We start from the raw sequence: 23179 nt of genomic DNA, 5'->3' as shown, positions 1-23179 counted from the left end.
TGTCCGTGGCAAAAATGTTGTGGTGACGATGATGCTTGATACTCAAATGGAAGAGGAAGCAGAAGAAAAAATAACATTATTAAATCATTTGTCTCCAGAGACCCTACGCTTTTGGAAAAGCAGCAACTCCCCCCGACAACAAGGTGGTGGCTTTGATTATGGGTGCTCATGACATCATGGTGGAAACACACACACATCCCCCCCCCCCCACACACACACACACACATCCCCACACACAGACAGAGGTCCCTGTGACTGTGACAAGCTATCTACACTCACTCGACACGTTACCGCATTCAGAGCAACACAAGCACCAGAAAGACTCACTCTTCAGAGATATGGGCTCCGTTTTGAAAACCGCCAAGTTGACTTGGCGTTGGTCGGATTGGAGCGATCCAAGAAAAGCAAAGCGGACCCGCGAGAGGGCTGGGGCTTTTGTGTTTGTGGAGTGTCACACTTCATCACGGGGGAAACCCATAATGGGCCCGGGAAGACCTTTGAAGCAAGGGGAGGGGTGTGTGGGAATCGCCTCTGTGGCTACCTCTGATGTCAACTCCAATATTCTGATTGCCGGCTATTTCCTGGATTAGGATTGTGTTTGTCGGTTGAGAGGAAAATTGTCCACGGATTGTATATCAGAGAGCAGACGAGCTAATTACACCTTCCCACCAGACAATTTACAGATTAAAAAGTATTTTCACCAATGTTGGCCATTATTATACTTCAGTTACAATGTGTGTTTATCAGTCACTATGAGCAAAGCAAGAATCTAACATTTTAATAATATATCACAGAAAAGAAGAGGATAGAGAAATAATGATCACTTTAGTTTGTTTCCCAAATACATATTGAGGAATATATCAATCTGATGATTTTATTTAAGGAATGCATTTGCATATTGCTATGAGTTATTAAGACTTTCAATCGTTTAATGCAACTATTGGCTAAATGTCCAGTGGTTTAGATGAGGAGGGAGACAGTGTCTCTGTGAGCCATTAGACTAAAGATGGTGCGTGTAGAAGAGTGTCTGCAGCGGGGTCAGGTGACAGCCCTGTGTGCTGTTTGCTTTGGCTGCTTCGTAATTAGTGGAATGGTGGAGTCCAGTAATGGACCACATCCCTTTGGATGGAGCTTCACAGGGCTCAACCACTGAAGCCATAATTTAATTCCGGGACGCTAGAAGCACGGCAAGACAACTTCAAATCAAGGAGAAATATTCAGGAAATGACATCTGTACTTTGGGATGTTTGGCTTGATTGAACGTTGGAAAGTTTCTTTTCCTGCAGTGTTGGATAGGCCAGAGTTAAACTAAATATATATTTTGATAATCCTGATTCATGAAAAGAATCCTCTTTGAGACTCTCACTTAAGTGTATTGTCCAAATTGGTTATGTATAATGGTTGAGAATTAACAGTAGATCCAGCGTACAGTGTTGTATGACATAATATGGCGCTTGTGATTTGATACACTTATTAAATCAACTATTACTTTAGTAAATGCCTGATTTATTTCCTTAAAAGGGACAAAAGCAGTTGTTTCAAGGTTCATGGTGACCTTTAGTCGTGCTGCCAGCGCGGCTCTGTGTTCGCCTGTCGGTCTGTCTCACGAGGTTCTCGGTTGGTTGGTCCGCAACTTTGGGAGAGGATGAAATATCTCAAGAAATATTGGATGCATTGCCATGGCATTTAGTAAATACATTTTTGAAAGGATGAATACTGACTTCCATTACTTTGACCTTTCCTCTAGTGCCACCAGCAGGTTGACATTTCTGTCTTTTAGTGAAATGTTTTGACAACGATTGGATGAATGGTCATATGGTCATCGCTCTCAGGGTGAATTGTAAGAGCTGATCTCCAGATGGATCATCCAACAATACCATGAAGTCAGAAATATATGTGGTCAATATTTTGGTGAATGACAATAATAATCCCATCAAACTCAGCGGTACGTTTACTGCTAAAAAGCAATTTGCCTGACTGAGATTCTGAATATGGCAAACATTATACATGCTGAATGTCAGCATGTTAGCATTTTCATTGTGAGCATGTTGGGCTTACCTCACCTCAAAGTACCACTGTGCACTCAGTACTGCCTCAAAGGGCGCTAGCTTGGCTGTCGTGTTTAGTACTACCACTACTACTACTACTAATATGCCATGGCCCTGCTGAGACTCCGCCCCCTGCTGAGACTCCGCCCACTCCTCCTCTCTACCTCCACCTGATGGATGGTGGAGGTCTGGATAGTGGAATATGCCGACTACCAACTCTTCATCCACTCTGTCATCTTCATTGTGTTGTTCCTGTGTTTTAATGTGTGTGTAATGATTCCTTCTGGTCACATGACATCTATGACACCTGTCCATCCTGGAGAGGGATCCTCCTCTGTTCTCTCCTCAAGGGTTCTGACCTTTTACCCTGAAGGGTTGTTTGGGAGTTGTTCCTGATCCCATGTGAGGTCAAAGGTCAAAGGTCAGGGATGTCTACGTGTACAGATTGTAAAGCCCTCTGAGACAAATTTGTAATTTGTGAAAATGGGCTCTACAAATAAACTGAATTGAAACTGAATTGAATTGAATTAATAATGCGTCAAAATATTGCCTGAAGTCTGGTTGGATCAAAAAACGAGTCATGTATAAAAGTAAATGGCACCGCTTTCAAATGGCCTTAAAAGGCACTTTTCTAAACAACTTTTTTAATTTTTAAACCCAACTAGTTCTCGGCAATACTATCTCTAAAGATTTAAGGCAAAACATTTTTTTAATATCCTTTCCGATGCTTCAGCTGTACGATGTAGCAGCTAAACGGAAGGGGGCCAAAAGCCAGGATTCATTTGGGGATTGAGAGAGGGAAAAAAAACCTCAATTACTGTTTGCAGACTGGGGCTGTTAAGGATGATGTCATGATCAAACACAATTTGGATCAAATCAGGACTTTATTTCACATTCTCTCACATTTCCAATCAAGGACCGATTAGCTTCAGACATTAATGAGCCTACTAATCCATTTGGGCCCCTCGTGATAACAGTTAATTGTCTGTAAAAATGTGTACAGATCCCCGTTTGGGTTGTTTACTAACTGATTTGGATGTGGTTAGGCCCTAAAGAGGTATCATTATGTTGATAGTTCTTTGGAAAATGAGCCCCTGATGGAGGCAACAGCAGAGTGAAGTAGAGTTAAGAATACACAGGACTGCTTTCAACCATTGCTCACTTGAGTGCAAATTTATCACTATCTTAAGATAACATTTGGCTGTCATCAGCCCTCATCTATAATTAGCATGCTGACTTTTCTGTTTTGCTCAGCGCACTGCAGTGAAGGACGTTAAAATGTCTTGCATAAACCTCTTGCATTCAGATGGGGATTCGCAATCCAGGAAAGAAATCCAAAAACCGGACAACATGTTCCAGGCAAACGTCTTGACTTGGTTTCCGCGCTGCTTCATGTTTGTGTTGCAAAGTTAAAACCTAAATTTGATTATAGTAAAATTAAAATCCCATTTGTGTTCTGCATAAAGTCAGAATAAGAATTGTACATTAGTTTGAGTTTTAGCAGAAAGTCTGCTTGACATCAGGTTCTACTAATGTTTACCCAAATAAGAGAACATTAAAGTGTGCGGCTCACATTCCTTTATTGAATAAAGGTTTTCTAAAATAATTTAATCTGTTACATTTTGCTCCCAGTTTTCTATTCAGTCTCATGTTTATCCCAATTATTAATAGTCAGCATCTCTATAACAGAACATCTACCCAAAGTATATTCATAAAGGATTGTTTTAGTTTGAGTGAGGCTGCAAGTGTCTGATGTAACATGTTGGACAATTTAACAAAAAAAGAAGAAGGATGTATCAACAAGGAGGGTAGAAAGGAGAATTGGTACTACCATTGTTTGCATGTAATTTTCAATTTATATTTTACTTTAATGCATGTTAAAAACTGTTACTGTGCAACACATGAACTTGATGGGAGCTGAAGAGACTAGAAATGTGTATGTGCATTTATTCTGTCCACTCAGCGTGCAACCTTGGCTGGCCTGCTCTGACACTCAATTTATTGTCCTGTGATTTGAGGCCTTTGTTTCTCATTACACACAAAGTTTTGTGTGTCCTTGTGCGACAAAAATTAGTTTGCTTTGTCTGTGTAAATCACCTGTCATATGCACATGCTCCTTTAAGGAAAGGCCAAGGGTGCCATTTGATTCCTGCTGCCTTGCTTTCATATTTATGCGTCTCATATTCATTCCCATTGGCTGTGTCTCAGTTGGGCTATCCATCAACACTTTTTATCCCCATGCACCAACAATACGGAGATAAAACGTTTTTTTACGTCAGCAAAAAGCTGCCACAAATAAAATCGGAACAACACACCTCTTTTTCGTCTCGGTAATAAAGTACATAAATTAAAACTGATAAGTGACAACATTTGCATGAGTTATATCCGATGGTCTTGGGCTTTAATGGAAATGACCAGAGGCAGTAAAGCTGTTTCGTAAAGTATAACCCACAACATTGGAGAACGTATGAATGATTTTACCAAACTGAGGGACAGCCAGGTGTCCTGCTTTCCCCAAATCAAGGCCATTCTTCAAACCAACATGTCAAAGAATCATTTTTCAAACTATATCAATCATCCTGTCAAATAAAATGTCCCACACTGAAACTAATTTATTTATAGTCGTTTGTTGTCATGGTACATGTATTGTTTTTTCGTCCACCTGCCCAGGGAGTGAGGCTGAATATGACCTGTAAGGCGTCTCAATAAAAAACATCAGACTTTACGGAAGTATATGTTTGTATTTTAGACAGATCAAATAATATGAATATGGGCAATGTAAAAGCACATATAACAAGAAAATACACTGAATTGAAAACCTTACATCTTTTATTTAATCACCTTTTTGTTAAAATTAGGAATACAAAAAAGAATCCTGTCAAAGATGTGCCCTTTACCAATAAAGTCCCATCATTAGAAAAGTGATGCCTGTTCTCAGTCTGTACCGCTTATACCACAAGTGATTTGCATCTGCAGGTAAGCTGTTGCCATATATTCAGGATGAATAAAACAAACACAAACAAAAAAGGGAACCTAGTTAAAAGCGACGGGATGAAGAGACATCTCTTTCAATTTTGTACTCTCAAACAAAATCAGTTGCCTTTAGCCTGCTTAGGGGTAGAAGGGAAGGGGAGCACACAAAAGCAGCGCAATTATTCTGCTCTGGCACAACAACAGAGAGCAAAAAGAGCATCAAAGGCTTTCCTCTGAGCAGAAAGGGGCTCCCTCAGAGCGCAACCTGTTTGTGAATACCACCTCATGGACGTTCGGTCCTCTCTTGGGACGCAAGAGGCAAAGGATGTGTCTCAGTGTCAGTATTAGAGTTACAGTGCATATCCACTGTGATTATGTTTTGGTAAACTCATATCCACATTTGTTATTTGGTAAGTTTATGAGAGCTGAAAAAAGATATACAATTTCACATATTGATTCCAAAATCAAAATTTGGAAGATACAAATCATGCCAAGTGTGTTTATGTAATATTACAGGTGAAATTGCTTCTTTCACATTTAAAGTCTTCTTTCATCTTACTCAAATTTAACATGATGAATTAAAATGACCATAACAATAAAGCACACATACACACATGCCTACTGTGTCTGCTTGCATAGTTTGTGTGTGCTGTTGCGTTAGATACGATTACTTGTATTTATTTGTACATATTTTATTTTTCTTATGTGTTGAAATGACTTGCTGTCACAGGTTTGTGTCTTTTCACTAAAGTATAGGTGCATAGTAATCAGAATCAGAATCATCATAGTCATATAGTCATAGTAATGTGAACGTTATTAACTTTTTTGTACATATATATCTATATTTAAAGAGATATATAATAATGATAATAATAAGAGAGAGAGAGAAAATGAAAAGGACCGATTTACTATCAGGCATATAACAGGGCAGCTTGCTACACGGAAGGGTCCTTCAATAACCCGGAAGTCAAGCGCTCACATGTTGTGTACATGCACCGGTTGCGCGGTTATCGCGTAGAGTTCATCACGCAGAGTCCCGCGACAGCCACGACGTGTCTGTCATTAGTTCGTTGAGCAGCACGATAGAAGATGAACGTGGTTGCGTTAATAAGGTAACCGCCTTCCTCCGCCGTCACTGTCTCAACGTGCGATCACTGGTTTGTTTTGGTAGCATGGCAGCAGCTACATCTCAGATATGTTGTCAACAGACGGTCGATAACTTGTTCCCATGAGCTTTAAGGTGTTGTATTTCGCTCATAACAGTTTAGAAAGCCACGATGTAACATATCACTTTTAGAAATCTAAGGTTATTGACTATAGAGGTGTTGACAACAACTAACGTTACAAGAGTAGCACCAAGTCCATAACTTACTGCATCATCCTCAGGACAGCAAGCACAGCCGCAAACAGGCTCTTCACCACTAATATCAATGCTGCTGAATCACATTCCGATGTTTAAGTTTGGTACTGATTAATCAGGATTGTCTCGTGTGAATGTTGGACTTGTTTTTATGTTGATGTTCTGCTTTAATGTTGTTTCTATCTTTTATGCTTTTACCCTGTATTATTTTATTGTAGGGTGAATTGAAAGGCGCCTCCAAATGAAATGTATTATTATTATTATTATTATCATTATTATTATTATTATTTTATTTTATTATTATTATTATTATTGTGATTATTATTATTATCATTATTATTATTATCATTATTATTTGTATTGTTATTATTATTATTATCATTATTATTATTGTAATTATTATCATTATTATTATTATTTCGCCCCGGTACACCCCTGATAAGAGGTCGTTATCTTAATGATTCTTACGCAGCTTCTCCTCTTCCTCCTGCTGTGTTCCAGTGGAGGCAAAGACAGCTGCTACAACATGATGCAGTGCGTTGCTGCTGGGCACCGGATCGCAGCTCTGGCCAACCTCCGTCCTGCCAACACAGGTTAGGAAGACGCCCTGCAGGGGTTCATGCTCTACGAGGGCTAGCTGGGCTATACGGGCCAGCCAGTTGCATTTCTGCAGTCCGAGACACTAATAACTACACAATCGAAGCACTGCAGAGCTCTATGCGGTGTATCCTACAGCAGAGTGTGTAGCATTATTGTGTATGCTCAGTTATATTATCTTCCTGCGCTGTTCTTGGTACCTGTCATTTGGAATTTAGTATTGTCCAAAGGTACATTTATAATAAAAACGCAATGAAGTAAATATGCATATGAAAAAACAGCATAAGATACACACAATACTAAATTGTGTAACATAAAAATATAAATAATGCCGCTATCGCTTTAAACTAAAAAAATATTAATTCATTTAAATTGTGTTACATTTGGAACTTAATGTAACTTTTTAGTATTGAGTGTTTAACAGGTGGTTTTAGCTTTGTCGTTCGCATATTGTTGTGTAATAATTGGTTAAAATCTGAATGTCATAGTTCACCCATCCAGCTGCTGTTTAACATCTTTTTCCAACATCACGTCCTGTTTATTACTGCCAGAGCCGTGATCAGTGGCTCAAAACAAGGCGGCAGGCTGAATATCTTTTCCTTCACAGACGAGTTGGACAGCTACATGTACCAGACCGTGGGCCACCAGGCCGTACACCTGTTTGCTGAGGCCATGGATCTGCCCCTGTACCGACGCACCATCCGGGGCTCGAGCCTGAACACCAGCAGGAACTACAGCGTGACGGAGGGGGACGAGGTGGAGGATCTGTACGAGCTGCTGCTCCTCGTCAAGGTAGGCCTCTTTGTGATAAATATCGTAGTTTATCATCTTACATCCAGCTTCAACCCAGGTCATCTGGCCAAATGATAAGTGATACTTCCATTAGTTATCAAACTGATATGTTTTGAACATACAGAACTAAAGCAGACAAAGCAAAGAATAAAGTAGTTCTCCATATTGTATGTTGTTATACAAGCTTTATTCTTTCTTCACCAGCCGTACGTGGATGTTATTGCATGCGAGTTTCTTTTGTACCCCACCAGCAAGCTAATTGTCGCCGCTCTGTTCTCATACTGCGGCAACCGCTGACGACGCCGTTCCGACTTCCGACCCGTGGCTTCGGTCGCGGAAGCATATTCCAGTTTCTTCACCAGCTTTTTATTCGCTTGGCTTTTTAAAAACATTTTATATTCGGCAGATGCAATCCAATTATTTTGTTTATCCCCTATCTATAATTTAAATGTAAAAGGTATAATATATGCACACGTTTACTACATACAGGACTGTCTCAGAAAATTAGAATATTGTGATAAAGTTCTTTATTTTCTGTAATGCAATTAAAAAATATTAAATATTAAAAGAATAAAAGGCTTGCAATATTTCAGTTGATTTGTAATGAATCCAGAATGCATGACATTTTTGTTTTTTTAATTGCATTACAGAAAATAAAGAACTTTATCACAATATTCTAATTTTCTGAGACAGTCCTGTATGTATATTTTCATTTTTCTTAACTATACAGGAGTTGTACAATATGTTTTTTGTAAGCCTCGAGTAAAAATCTCCAAATACAATTTGCACATGTAATATAAGAGTGTTGACGTAGTTATGACATATAAAGTAGTCTTATTCAGAACAGTGTTATAATGCATCATAATGTGAGCACGCCATGGCAATGCTGCATCTATACTATCGTTTTGACTCCTTGCCACCACTGACATATGCTTGACTGCTTCTTAGTGAACGAGCTCTCAGAGCATTCCTAAAGTCCTCATCTCTGCTCAGGTCCGTGACATATGTCACACTGTTGAGACGTTTTACAAGTCATTCTCTGTGGATTCAGAGCCACTCAGTGCCTCAAAGAGACCCTGCTTGTCTAGTTTCATCTGGCCTGCTGTACACAAACGGTCCTTCGCACCTATTGCAAAGTGCAGCCGAGCTGCTCAGCAGATTAAAGAGCGATGCTCGTGCTTTCCGTCCGTCTGTATGTCTCCATTTCACTTTCAAAGTGGAGGAAGTTTTCTTTTAATCTTACTCTGGGAAAATAGTGTTCCTGTTGTATCAGTTAATGAAAGTTGTGTGTGTGAAGTTGGACAGAGGTGCCCTTGAACAACTGGCTTCACAGGAAAATATCCATTTATTTTTATTTTTTAATCTCACTTGACAGAAGATCAGATGCAAAAATTAATCACCAAATTAATATTTCATCAAATACCACTTTTGCCAGGACATTGACAAAATATTCATTTGATGCCAAATTATGTATGAGACCTCGGTGGTCTGATGCGCTGCTGTGTGGCTGACTGACAGGCTGACTGCGTGTGTGTTTAACACACCGCTGGCACCGCCCGCCTACCTGACCGCCTGCAGCCATGAGGAAGCTACCTGGACACACACTTTCTCAGCTGTCAGCGGGAACAGGGTGTGGGATTGATCCTGTGTAACACCCTTTCCCCTCCATTCCCCTACACAACCTCTCATTGCAGCATCAACATTTAAGATCTTCTTATGGGACGGTGGATACGGGTTTGTTGTTGAGTTTGGAGTCGGCTTGACGTGGTGTAAATGAGGGGGGGGGGTGATGCTTGGTTAGGTCTGTGTGGAGACATGTTCATCCAGAGCTTAGAGCTGCTCCAGGGCACCTGCAAGTCTGCACACCACCTGGGTGGCAATGGCCAGTCAGACCGCCTCGGGGCGTTTTGCGCCCTCTGTCTGACTTTCTTTGTCATCTTCTGTATAAATCGCAGGTTTTACACATGCAGCTACACGAGAAAGCTCTTGTGTGTGTGTAGTTCTTGAGAGTTTACGCACACATACATCCAGTCCAATTTCATTTTTTTTGCTCTCCTGAGCGTTCACAGTAAACTAGTGGACGTCTATCTGGTGCGTGATGCAATATACCATCTCTGCCTGTGGTCAGGTTTCTAATTGCAAAGGGCTGCTAATTTCCCATTTCCAGGGCTTCTCTGGTCTGACCTCACCAGTCACACGGGCCATAGATCAGGGCAGTTGGACTCCCATGGGGCCCTCGCGGGCTAGCAGACCTCCAGTCGTCTCCCCGTTTACCCCTCTCACCATCATCAACCGACCTGCTCCATAAACAACAGGCTTCCTCTCTCTCTCTCTCTCTCTCTCTCTCCCATGTCAACCATAAGAATACACATTTCTTTTTCATGTTGCTCTTTTAGTATTCTGACTGATCTCTAGGTTTACTGACTCGTACCATTTGTACCACATTGAGAAGGGTTGTAAAGTCATTGCCTCCCGTATGATTTAGAAACTTGCACAGTTCTGTCAGAGCATCTTAAATATGCTCTTAAAAAGTAATGGATTGTGGTCTTGTTCAGTTCTGCTCACCACACATACCTGGTAGTCCAGGTATTTTGTTCCCACCATAAAGTGTGTGGTGTTGTTGATTAGTGAAGAAAGTGATAGAGGGGGGAAAAAGAGAGAAGAAACACTTCTTTTGATAATGAGCTGTGAAATCACCCTTACTGGAAAGAACAGTTTTAGCATGGAAAAAAAAGGTGATCTGTTTGGAAAGTGTTATATTTTGAAATATTCTTTCTCGCAGTTTGAATTAATTAGAAGTTACAAGATTATATTTGGCAAATGACACTTGAGCATAGATGAAATATATTTTTCTTCTTCTCAGATCCAGAGTTGATGAGTTTTAAGTGGAGGTTCGGCCTTTTGCAGCGCCGGCAACAGAAGCTTAGCATGAGCCAACAGTGCCATCTATGGATCGCTCCCAGAAGCCGACAGACCAAAGACACTCTACACGTTGGCCTCTCGGAGAATGTTTGGAGCCCTTTCAAAAGATTCAAAGGAAGAGATCATATTCTTCAGAACCATTGTTGACGGAGGAAGAGAAGTCCAATTATCATCGAAAAAATGAGTCGTCCATCCCCTGGCAGCAGTTCTAATGGCAGAATGACAATGTGGCCCTATCCTTGGCCCCTTTGCTCTCATCGCTGGCTGTGTACGGCAGTGTGTCTTTGAAGTGTGTAACCTGATAGACATGCAAGCCACAGCGTACCCCGTCCCATCCTGCTAGGTGCTGATCTTTAAACCCGCTCTTTGAGGGAGAGAAATAACAGTTTTGTCAGCAGCGGGGGGGATTGTTTGCACATCTATGGCCGTAAGGGTATTTTATTTATTGAATAGCTGAATTCCTTGGGTCCTCTGCCAGGCTACAAGGGCAAGCTAAAAAATGAACATTAAGTGCCAGTATAATATTTGTATGTGAAGTTTATTTAATTACTCTCCTTTTTTCATTTGGAAGTATCCTGGTTTTTGTGGATCGAGACATTTGATTTCCGGCTGTGTGTCCATACCTCATGTGTGTGGCTGCTGTGATCTGCTCTGATGTGTGATACAGATCAGCAGTGTCATTCACCCCAGGCTGTAACGCCAGTCCCCCCGAAGGCCTGCAAAACCCCTCATATTAGTCATATCACATCCCTCAAGTCCTTTATCCTTCTCTCTGTGCTCTGTGACCTGACACAGTGGCTCTTTATGCCCCGTGACCCTGTTCCTGTGTGTGAGTGCGCGCACACATGGGCACACTGGTGTGTTCAAGGTCAGGTCAAACCGGGCCTCTGTTACATGACAACAGGACTATCTCTGTTCTCCTTGCACACCTCTGCCTCTCTTTTTGCCCCAGTTTGCCTTCTTTCAACACTTTCCAGGTGAAAGAAGTACTCTCACTGTTGTCATCCATACAGACTCCTTTTCTCTCTGCCGAGTGAAACGTGTATTCGTAGTATTTTTTTTAAAACACTACATTTGTAAGTTTATAGCATATTCTAATCTAGAACATCGTGCACAACAGAAATGCTGTGACCTGAAAGTCGCACGGGCTCTAGGGCACGGATGGCATTGAGTTCTGGGAAGATGCAAAGAGAGTTTCATTCACTTGATGTAGTAACAGATAATATATATGAAAAGATAGTGACTCCATGCAGCAACTCTGCAACCTTTGAGCTGATGAATGAAGACAAAGACATTTAAGCTCATTAGCGTGATGAAGAACAATAGATGATATCTATGCACACGGCCCTTTCTAGCAGCTCTAATTAGCTGCACTGTGACATCTCTGTCATGCTTTGAGAACGAAATGTTGCTTTCAAATCTTATTTGTTATCCTGTATTGCATTCGACTTTTCAGAAAAACACCCGTCCTTTAATTTTTTTTATGCAGAACCTACACCCGACTTCCTACCTCCCATTTTCTTTTTAATCAAACCAGCATTTTTTTTCCAGAGAAGTCTTGGAGAGGTGCAGTGAGACCTTTAGCCTTTGGAGATGAAACATTCTCTTTCGTTGGTGTGTTAAAATGCCTTGTTTTTAGTGAGATAATCCTCTTCTTAACCCCCCTTTCTCTTGCCTTTATTACACACACACACGCTCCCCCCTCATCCTCTGTCTCGACTGCTGCTCCATTATCGACATCAGCAGACAAGAGTGGGGCCCTCTGAGATCGCAGAGGCAGTCTGTCCACAAGTCCAAACATTCCTTTTCATTCTCCCTCGCTCCTTCTCTCTTCCCTCTGCCGGCATCTTTGTCTCCATTTTGTTGTCGTCGCACTTTCATCCGGACCCTTCAGAAGCCTGGCACTGCGCTTTTGCATGTGCCCTGATGGAGGTGAATCCTGCTGTGAGGAGAGGAAGGAGAGGGATTGAGGGAGAAGAGAAAGAAAGGAGTAGAGAAGGAGGAGGAGGAGGGTAGGCTGGCTGGCAGGCGGAGGAATCTCCGGTTGAACGAGCAGCTCTGTGTTATTGATTAGGGAGCTGAGGTGTTGTGAGACAAGTCGTTGAGGAGGGGCACTATGTAGGGGGGTGGGGGTTCAAAACCAAACATGCAGCCCTTCTCTGATTACCAGCATGGTGCAGCATTAGATGTACATCGGGGGTTCAACAGGAAAATGGATTACTTTAAAAAGCTGCTTAATACATAAATCATGACCTCTGGGGTCACAGCGAGGGTTAAGGAGATCCGATCAATAGCAAAGCGAATGCGAGCTGGTTGTAGCTGCTTGGTGGTGCAAAGGGACCTCCAAATGGTGTTATTGGACGTAGCCTAAAAGCGATCTCAAACCAATGGATAATCACTTTGTGGAAAGTTTTCTTCTCTTACATTTGCAGTGGGAGTTTAGAGCGTCGGACTTGAGGATATATTTCAGCGTGAGCTCGTCTGGATCCCTTCGCCCAGCTGTCTCTCTGTCGCCTCTCGGTGTGATAGCCATTGTTATCTGTTCCTTTGGTCTGGGACCGCCGGTATTTACGTTGGTCGACACAGTGGCAGTGGGGTTGAGATTGCGGGCTTGTTTTGCACATGAGGAAGGATAGCATTAGCGCTGAGATAATGGCGCTGTGTATTGTTCGCTGGCCGTGTGGAAGTGGCGGGACAGGATCTATTAGACGCAGGCCCGTTTCCCTCCAACTGACGCTAACAGTCCCCACAAACATTAGATAAAGAGCCGAGCCTCAAGCCTTTGTAATTTGTTTGTATTTTTCTGCTTAATGTACTTTGCTCAATCTTGTTTAGCGATGATGGAAGCTGATAGCCTTATCTCGCCTTGCCAAGGGCACGAACCACTGCTTGGTTGAACATTGTTCCAATGAAGAATGTGTGCGTGTGCGTTCATGGTCTCGTTTGTGTTTTTGTATTTTGATGCTGGATGAATCGTAGATGTATCTCTAGCAGTTATTTGCCTTTTCAAATATTGGCTAATATGTTTTGTTGTGCACTAATGTAAATACGCCATTATGGAAAGTATTTCTCTCGAATGTATCTTCTGTTTGATTGTATTAAAAGTTCGGGGACATAATGTGATCGTTCTCTAGGCCTGGCTGACCAAATCTGATTGATTTTTCTTTTTTTTTCTCCACTACTTTTGATCATGAGAGATCTGTTGTTACATCTTCACTTTCACCCTTGATGAAAATATATGTTTTTGTTCACTGTCTACTTTCTCCCCGAGAGAATCCGAAAGTATGAAGATAGATTTACATGGCGCACACAGGCTAACGTATTCCTCCAGTTGTTTTGACTTTCAGCTAATCCGGCTCGTCACTGTGGAGGTTGGACTTTTGACCTCGTCACCAGTACTAACAGCTAGTCAGGCCCAGTAGTGTCAGAACAAACGGCTGAAGAACAGCGCTCAGTCCACGCCACAATTAAGAGGACTTTATGTTTTGTTTTGTGAACCGTTCCCCTCAAGAAATATGTATTTGTGGCAGGCCCATCACCTCCCACAGTCATAACCAGCCATATAAAAACACTGTCTGGAGTCTGGAGAGTGGGTTAAACCAGCATCACTGCTATACTTTCCTCCAGTCTCTCTGGGGAGGGAAGGGGGGATGATGGGGGGGGTCTGTTGGAGCTATGGAGGATAAGAGGACAGGAGAGCCAAGATGCCAAGAGCCTGGAACCTGACCCTACCAGAAAAACATTTACATTTGGAGTGTGTGTGTGTGTGTGTGTTTGTAGGCCACTTGTTACTGTGTGTATATACGTGGACGTCAATACATGTGCGTGCATACACCCTGTGGACTTGGTGGTTGTTATGGACCATGAAAAGCAACTGACATCGTTTACCTCTCTGTGGCATGAGACTCGTCTTTGATTCTGTCCTCCTTGCAGCTTCCTGCCTCAGAAGCTCAAACAGTCTTACCTCAGCCAAGTGGGGAATGCTGCAATGACAGAGCTGGGATTATGACTTTGTATGTCTGCCCTGTTGTAAACGGTTGCAGAACCGTATTAATTGGAACAACTTATCCTTTTAATGGCGAGACCTTAAATATTTGGAGGAAGTCACATGATTTCTTGTCTTCTTAAAAAAATCCCATCGAGGCACAAAGTGTTAAATGTAGAAGCCACCAATAGATTATTGCATTTAATAAGAGCTTACTGGATGTGTTTGCTTGAATTGCAAGTATTCATGGACATTACAGTACATCGATAAACAACCCTCCTGTGCCTCCCCCTGCTTTCCAACATTTAGTTTTCCATGCGTGTAGATGTGGAAAGCCTCCTTGTCCTTGGCCTGCTGAAACTAGGCCTTTGTGCTTGCTTTGGCCGAGGCCTTCCACCTCCCCGCCTGACGACTGGCTGGCCTGTGTTTACGTAACCATATATATCTGAGAGGAAACTCCTGAAACGTTAATCTTTCTACTTTTTAACCCTGATGAATTTCTACATTTTCCAGCTGTGCGGCATGGCATATTTATGCTCAGGCTGTATCGCTGAAAACAGCTCTGTCATTGTAAATAAATCACTACCCAGGGAGAGGGAGAGGGAGAGGGAGAGAGGAGAGAGAGAGAGAGAGAGAGAGTGTGTGTGTGGGTGTGTGGGTGTACATGTGTGTAAACTTCAGGCTGGGAATTGTACAAATACAAACTCGGCCATGAAGAGCTGCACTGCTCCACGAAGTCGATGTTTCTCCTTTTTTCACTTGTCACATTCCTGAGGGCCGATGAGAGTCCCTCCGTCATCGCGTCTCCTGTCACGTCCTCTGTCGGTCAAACCTGCATCAGTGCCTCAACGAAGGATACGGCTTCCCCCTGTTCGGCTTCCTCTCTCCCCGTCTTGTCGCTCTGACCTGCGTAATCTCAGGAACCAGTCGGAGTATTCGGGTTTGTGAGCGGCCGGCTTTGTGTGCGCGGTTTGTTTTTCTTAGTCCGCCGCTCTGTGTGGTTGTGGACTGACACGTGGTGAGTCATCTCAGCCCATCCACGAGCACAAAGAGAGAGCCCGTCCGTCAGCAGCTGCTTCACACAGACGGCACCACGCGTCTACCGGAGGGAATGTCTCTGAAAGCCTTTTAGAACGAGGCTTCGGCCGGTGTTTGTTTTACAGAGACATTTGCTAAGCTCGCATGTCCGTGTGTTGCTTTATTGTGATGGGTCAGACACGGTGCATCGTGTCGGAGCCTCAGTATATAAAAGTGGAATATAATCTTGAAAGCATCGGGTGTAACTTCTAACATTATAATTGGTCCAAAGTGTATCCCGCACCTGGTGTTCACCTCTGCCACTTCCTATCACTCCTTCACCGCCTCCGGGAGTCACCTTGGGGTGTCACCGGGCAGAATGTTAATGAGGAAGCTGATTTAAAACAAATAACCAGCGTCTCCTCCTACTTTCTGTCAGATGTCCGCATTACATTAAACACAACCGCTTGACCCTCGCTGGCCCGACCCTCTGTACCACATCCACTTGAGCTCCTGCTACACGGTCCAACCCCCTCCCCATGTTCCCACCGTGTCGGGGAACAGGGGAGAACAATCCCATTACAACGGGTCCAGAGCTGATCTAATGGAGGGAACATTAAAGCCGTGGTGCGTCCAGTCACTTACTTGATGGAAGATGGGATGGAGAGGAGAAGGAGGATTGGAGAGGAGGGGGAGGGATAGGAGGCTGTGGGTGTTCATGACAGTGCAACACCCACCATGGAACGCGTGTGATGGTGCCCCGGTGCCCTTGAGCAAACTGTCATTCAAACCACTTTCATTAATTTCTCCACTTTGTCTTTCTTCTCCGCCGAAGAATGTTACATGTACGAATGACTTACTCACTAAGCCGTTATATAATAGCGTACGTGTCAACAACTTTGGACTCGATAAAAAGAGTATTTTGCGTTGGAAGTATGCGGCCGCGTGTAAACACGAGGTCTGCCAACGCCGGCTTCCTGTCGTCAGAACAGGCTGAAGCAGGCATTTTGGAAACCCTCCATTTTGCAAAATGGAGCTTTGTATTGTTAGGGTGTATAATTAAGACCTCATTGTGACAGCCATTGAGAGAGAGCTAATGAGGGTTCTGATGTGTTCGATATGAATATTTAATCTTTAATAATGTATTGCTTTATAATTGCCTCGGTTGTCTGTTAATGGCCGTGAACGTTGAATACTACCCGGGCTGAATATGTGGAATGCATAAGTACCTTTAAGCGAGAGCGGATGAAACATTCTCAAGTTGAATTCGGTGCTTTATGGGCGCCGTGTATGTATCTTTGGGGCAGATGCATATCTTGACTGAAGGCGTGACTGTGAATACATTTCAACCACTCTTTTACTCCCTTACTAAGATGAATGTATATATAATTACAAAGTATATCACACGCACTACCTTGATGTAGAGTTTAATGGCCGTGTCGTTTCTTTGTGGAGCATGTCTGCTGGCCTTAATCTTCCCCACAGCTGACATCTTAATAACTCAGTCCTCTCCATCCATTTCCACGAGAGACATCCGGATGTGGGGGAAGGATTAGTTTAATGAATTTGACAATTAGTAACAGAAGTTAATGACTGCATGGGGCTAAGTACCCTGATGGACATGGCTGGGGGACCGAGGGCTTCCATTGCTCTGGGCCATAGATCCTCATTAATAGCTTTTCTGCCTGCTGGAGAGGACCGAGGAAGCCAGGCCCGGCCTTTGTTTGGTCTGCCTCTGACGGGGCTGCTGCGGGGTTGCACTGTTGCACAACGCCACGCCAGAATTAGTCCCGCTCTGGGCGAGAGTTAATGCAAGGCCTCGGGTCCTGGATCAGGTGAAGCTTCCTTTAATGAGCGGGGGGTCATTAAATGTTGAAAAAAAGAAAAGTGACATGTAATCTGGGCGCGCAGGGAGCTTTTCCTCTGGATCCTGAGCCAACAGTCATGAAGAGAGAGAAGCGGCTCGCGGGTCACAGGAGTCCTGGTGACCTCTGCCTTGATTTGTCGTTGTGTTAGCTCGCTACCTCTAATGCAGTCAAAACATCGTTTATCCAGATAGCTCTCGTAAAGATTTTATTAATATTTATTATTATACTGTGCTTCATGAGCCACTGTGTCTCTTTGTCATGTATACCCACTATAAACCATTTTGATAAATTTTTCAGTTGCCATAAAATCAAAGTTTGTATTTTTTATGGCATCATGAATACACATGAAACAATTCCCATAATATCCATCAATTCAGATTTATACTTACATATACCACTTTTTCTGCTATAAGTCATCCCACCTTTCCTACAGAAGATGTGAAAGTGTGTCTAGAATTTCTAAAATATCGTCCAGACCAGCGTCAGCTGCCCCTTCATTTCTGCCTGTCTCCTGGCGATGGCTATAACAGCGTCTAAAACAGAACCACATCCAAAAAGAATCATTTTTCAAAACTGTTTGCCAAAAGTTATTTCAGCTGGAGTCTCCATTGAAAGCGAGGGGATGTGTGAGACATGTTACCCGTGTTGCCCTGATGATGTATTATAAGGCTGCGTGGGGCAATGTAATGAGAGTAAAAGGAGACGCCGTTTAATTGTTCGAGTCGAACTTCAGAGAACCGAGAACCAACGACAGCTTGCCTCCCGAGGAGCGGCGGGAGAAGACAGAAACACAAGGATGCTGTTGCTCTGTTGCTCTGTTGCTCTGTTGCTCTGTCAGGCCAAGTCGGGTACTGCCTCATTTACAGCCAAGACACTTGGTGTTGATGTAGCACACTCCTTCAACGCTTCTCTTTCCCTGTTTCTCTCTCTCTCTCCTTATCCCACTCTCTACCTCCTAACATGCCTCTTTAGGACGTGACAGTTGCATTTAGGGAAAAGGTTATCATTGTATTAGAATAGAGTGCTGGCCCTGAGGCGTAGCTAGAATCACACGACACCGCCTGCAGCCCGCGTCGCGCTGCGCTCGGCTGAAATGTTATCAGTCTGACTTAATTGCTGTCACTGGCCGGTGGAATTGGCTGTCATGTATATTCCAGTGTTGGCCACCGAGAGATATTACAACTTGAATCCCTAACTTGAAATCCCGAGATCGTAAGATCTCCCAGCGTTTAACTTGAGGTCAAAGAATTACGTTTGGGTTGTTTCTGTCTGTCTGCGTTTAACTTCAGCTTTATACCTCACATCCTCTGCTGCACTGTAAACAGAACACACACGCAAGTAGCCACACACACACGGAGCACATCCTTTATCTGATTAGCTGGCACGCCTACAGCTGTGTGTGTCTGTGTGTGTCTGTGTGTGTCTGTGTGGGTGAGGCACAGTGCGTTGCAGCGCAGCGTCGGGCCCCAGGCAGGGCATGGATTTCATTTAGGAAAGTATCAAAGGTTTACACGCTGTTCGCTTTAATCAGCATGTTTATCAGGCAGAGAAAAATTGCAGGAAGGGACCACAGGGAGAAGGAGGGGTGTGTGGGGGGTGGGGTGTGTGTGTGTGTGTGTGTGTGGGGGGGGTATCTTAAGGACCAGTAGCCAGGGAAATTGATAATGGCTACGAGGTAATTTACTGGAGACTTGTGCATCCCTCCACTGCTCCTACCCCTGCCTCTCCTTCTAATTACAGCCTATGTAATGTTCTAATGCTTCTTCAGGTGTGTTGCTGTAGGGGAGGGGCACGGAGGGAGGAGGGAGGTTGTGCAAGCGTGTCTCTGTGTGTACATGTTTGTGTACATGTGTGTGTGTACACGCCTGCACTCTTCTCAGGGCTGCGTCGCTACGTCTCGAGTGCATAGTTGTCTCCCTGTTTCTGAAATATGAATATGATATGAAAAGCAATTAGATTAGCCCTCAGCGATATTAAAGACGCACGCCACTCTCAGACACGACGCTCTGCTGATACTTGTTGTCGCTGCGGTGGCGTCTTCCAGCTGGGCTGAGCGGAGAGGGAAGAGGCTGCGGACACGGGTCAGGACCTGCCTCTCGTCACACACACGTACCCACACATGTACGCACAAACACACACGTACCCACACATGTACACACAAACACACACGTTCCCACACATGTACACACAAACACACACGTACCCACACATGTACGCACAAACACACACGTACCCACACATGTACGCACAAACACACACGTACCCACACATGTACGCACAAACACACACGTACCCACACATGTACGCACAAACACACGTACCCACACATGTACGCACAAACACACACGTACCCACACCTTCTTTGGCTCTCTTCGAAGGCGGTCGCATTTTCTCTCCCTCTCCTCCCCATGACCTTCCCTTCCCTGCTTGGCTTCTCTCGTCATGTCTTGTCTTGTTTTATACTTGAGACTCTCTCATCGCTCTTGAACTAAAACCATGGACCGATCAACTGATCATCTGATCAACTGGTCTCTCAACGCAATTGACACCGTCTTCTCGATGAGAAGCTTGGGTTCGGGGGAACCTGCCCGTCCTGCCGGGACGTTGCAGCTGGTTACGATGGGCGTGTCGTGTGCCTAGCAGCCCTTTCCGTGGAGGACGTAGATGACATCTACCTATTCGAACTATGATTACAGGATTTCTGCTGTTTGGATTTGGCGTTGCCCTGGTTTATCGGAAAATTAAGGAAACGGGACAGCCGTTAAAAGCCCCTAAGGCTGCCCGGCGAAATTGGATCGATTTGAAAAATGGGAGGAAAGTGGTGGAATAGTAGGTGCGCAAATTGGATGTAGCTGCTGGAAGACCAAACAATCCCAATCTTATCTGCTTGCTCCCTCAACCAGAACGGGCCTTGGCCAAGGCCGTTACTGGAACAACAACTCCCTGAAGATCGCTGAAGTGAGAACCTCTCATTCCCTTCCCCCTATCCACAGACACCTGTGGTTGTTTTCTCCCAGGACCTTTCAAGGCTATCTCCATGGCAACGACCATCTTGCGGACTGTGAACTCTGTCTGTTGTGGCCTGGGGGAGGACGACATACCAGACCACGCACACACAAACTTTCAATATACTGATTTGCATTCACTACCCCCCTCCCCCCATCCCACGCCTTCGCCTGCTTCTTACCCCCAGTGTGACCGGACGGGGCTGTGGCTGGCGCTGTGAGGCTGGCGCCGGACCGGCTGGCTGCTTGTCGGTGCTGGTTACCTTCTGCCCCCAATGGATGGGCTTAGATCACCCAGTTGTTGGATTACCTCCCTCCCCTTCCTACTCGTTGCAAGTCATGTCTAAAATGTATGTGCTTATGTGCTAAGGTGTTTTTTTCCTGCTCCCACACTGTACCCCTCTCGGGGCATAGTCGGGGGGTTGGTGTTTTTTTTCTCGCCTTCTTCCCTCATGTTATGCTGTAATCTTTCATCCACCCTTTCTTGCAATTTCGATGCTTTTGTACCTGTACTCTGGCAAACGACAAATAAATTCAATCAATCAATCAATCAATCAATCATGTACGCACAAACACACACGTTCCCACACATGTACACACAAACACACACGTACCCACACATGTACGCACAAACACACACGTTCCCACACATGTACACACAAACACACACGTACCCACACATGTACGCACAAACACACACGTACCCACACATGTACGCACAAACACACACGTACCCACACATGTACGCACAAACACACGTACCCACACATGTACGCACAAACACACACGTACCCACACATGTACGCACAAACACACACGTACCCACACATGTACGCACAAACACACACGTACCCACATGTACGCACAAACACACACGTTCCCACACATGTACGCACAAACACACGTACCCACACATGTACGCACAAACACACACGTACCCACACATGTACGCACAAACACACACGTACCCTGTACGCACAAACACACACGTCCACACATGTACGCACAAACACACACGTTCCCACACATGTACGCACAAACACACACGTTCCCACACATGTACGCACAAACACACACGTACCCACACATGTACGCACAAACACACACGTACCCACACATGTACGCACAAACACACACGTACCCACACATGTACGCACAAACACACACGTACCCACACATGTACGCACAAACACACACGTTCCCACACATGTACGCACAAACACACACGTACCCACACATGTACGCACAAACACACACATGTACGCACAAACACACACGTTCCCACACATGTACGCACAAACACACACGTTCCCACACATGTACGCACAAACACACACGTTCCCACACATGTACGCACAAACACACACGTTCCCACACATGTACGCACACACACACACACGTACCACACGTACCACACGTACCACACACGTACCACACACGTACCACACACGTACCACACACGTACCACACACGTACCACATGTACGCACAAACACACACGTTCCACACATGTACGCACAAACACACACGTTCCCACACATACGCACAAACACACGCTTTCCACACATGTACGCACAACACACACGTACCCACATGTACGCACAAACACACACGTTCCACACATGTACGCACAAACACACACGTTCCACACATGTACGCACAAACACACACGTTCCACACATGTACGCACAAACACACACGTTCCACACATGTACGCACAAACACACACGTTCCCACACATGTACGCACAAACACACACGTTCCCACACATGTACGCAAAAACACACACGTTCCCACACATGTACGCACAAACACACACGCTGCCACACATGTACGCACAAACACACACGTACCCACACATGTACGCACAAACACACACGTACCCACACATGTACGCACAAACACACACGTTCCCACATGTACGCAAAACACACACGTTCCCACACATGTACGCACACAAACACACACGTACCCACATGTACGCACAACACACACGTTCCACATGTACGCACAACACACACGTTCCCACACATGTACGCACAAACACACACGTTCCCACACATGTACGCACAAACACACACGTTCCCACACATGTACGCACAAACACACACGTTCCCACACATGTACGCACACACACACACGTTCCCTCACATGTACGCACAAACACACGTACCCACACATGTACGCACACACACACGTACCCACACATGTACGCACAAACACACACGTTCCCACACATGTACGCACAAACACACACGCTGCCACACATGTACGCACAAACACACACGTTCCCACACATGTACGCACAAACACACACGTACCCACACATGTACGCACACACACACGTACCCACACATGTACGCACAAACACACACGTACCCACACATGTACGCACAAACACACACGTACCCACACATGTACGCACAACACACACGTACACACATGTACGCACAAACACACCATTCCACACATGTACGCACAAACACACACGCCACACATGTACGCACAAACACACACGACCCACACATGTACGCACAAACACACACGTACTCCACACATGTACGCACAAACACACGTTCCACACATGTACGCACAAACACACACGTACCCACA

At 44.4% G+C, this 23179-nt stretch overlaps 1 protein-coding gene across 3 annotated transcripts in view; it reads left to right on the top strand.

The window, feature by feature from the left end:
- Positions 1-6008: 6008 nt before the first annotated feature.
- dph6 (diphthamine biosynthesis 6) overlaps positions 6009-23179 on the top strand; it is a 70653-nt gene continuing 53482 nt past the window's right edge. For all 3 annotated transcript variants that reach the window (XM_056426180.1, XM_056426181.1, XM_056426182.1), the window contains exons 1-3: positions 6009-6133; positions 6883-6974; positions 7586-7770. In XM_056426180.1, coding sequence (XP_056282155.1) covers positions 6111-6133; positions 6883-6974; positions 7586-7770 — 300 coding nt within the window. In that variant the 5' untranslated portion in view covers positions 6009-6110. The remainder of the gene's footprint in view (positions 6134-6882; positions 6975-7585; positions 7771-23179) is intronic.

The sequence above is a fragment of the Pseudoliparis swirei genome, chromosome 11 (genome assembly GCF_029220125.1).
Source record: "Pseudoliparis swirei isolate HS2019 ecotype Mariana Trench chromosome 11, NWPU_hadal_v1, whole genome shotgun sequence".
NCBI lineage: Eukaryota > Metazoa > Chordata > Actinopteri > Perciformes > Liparidae > Pseudoliparis > Pseudoliparis swirei.
This window is presented reverse-complemented; position numbering and strand designations above follow the sequence as displayed.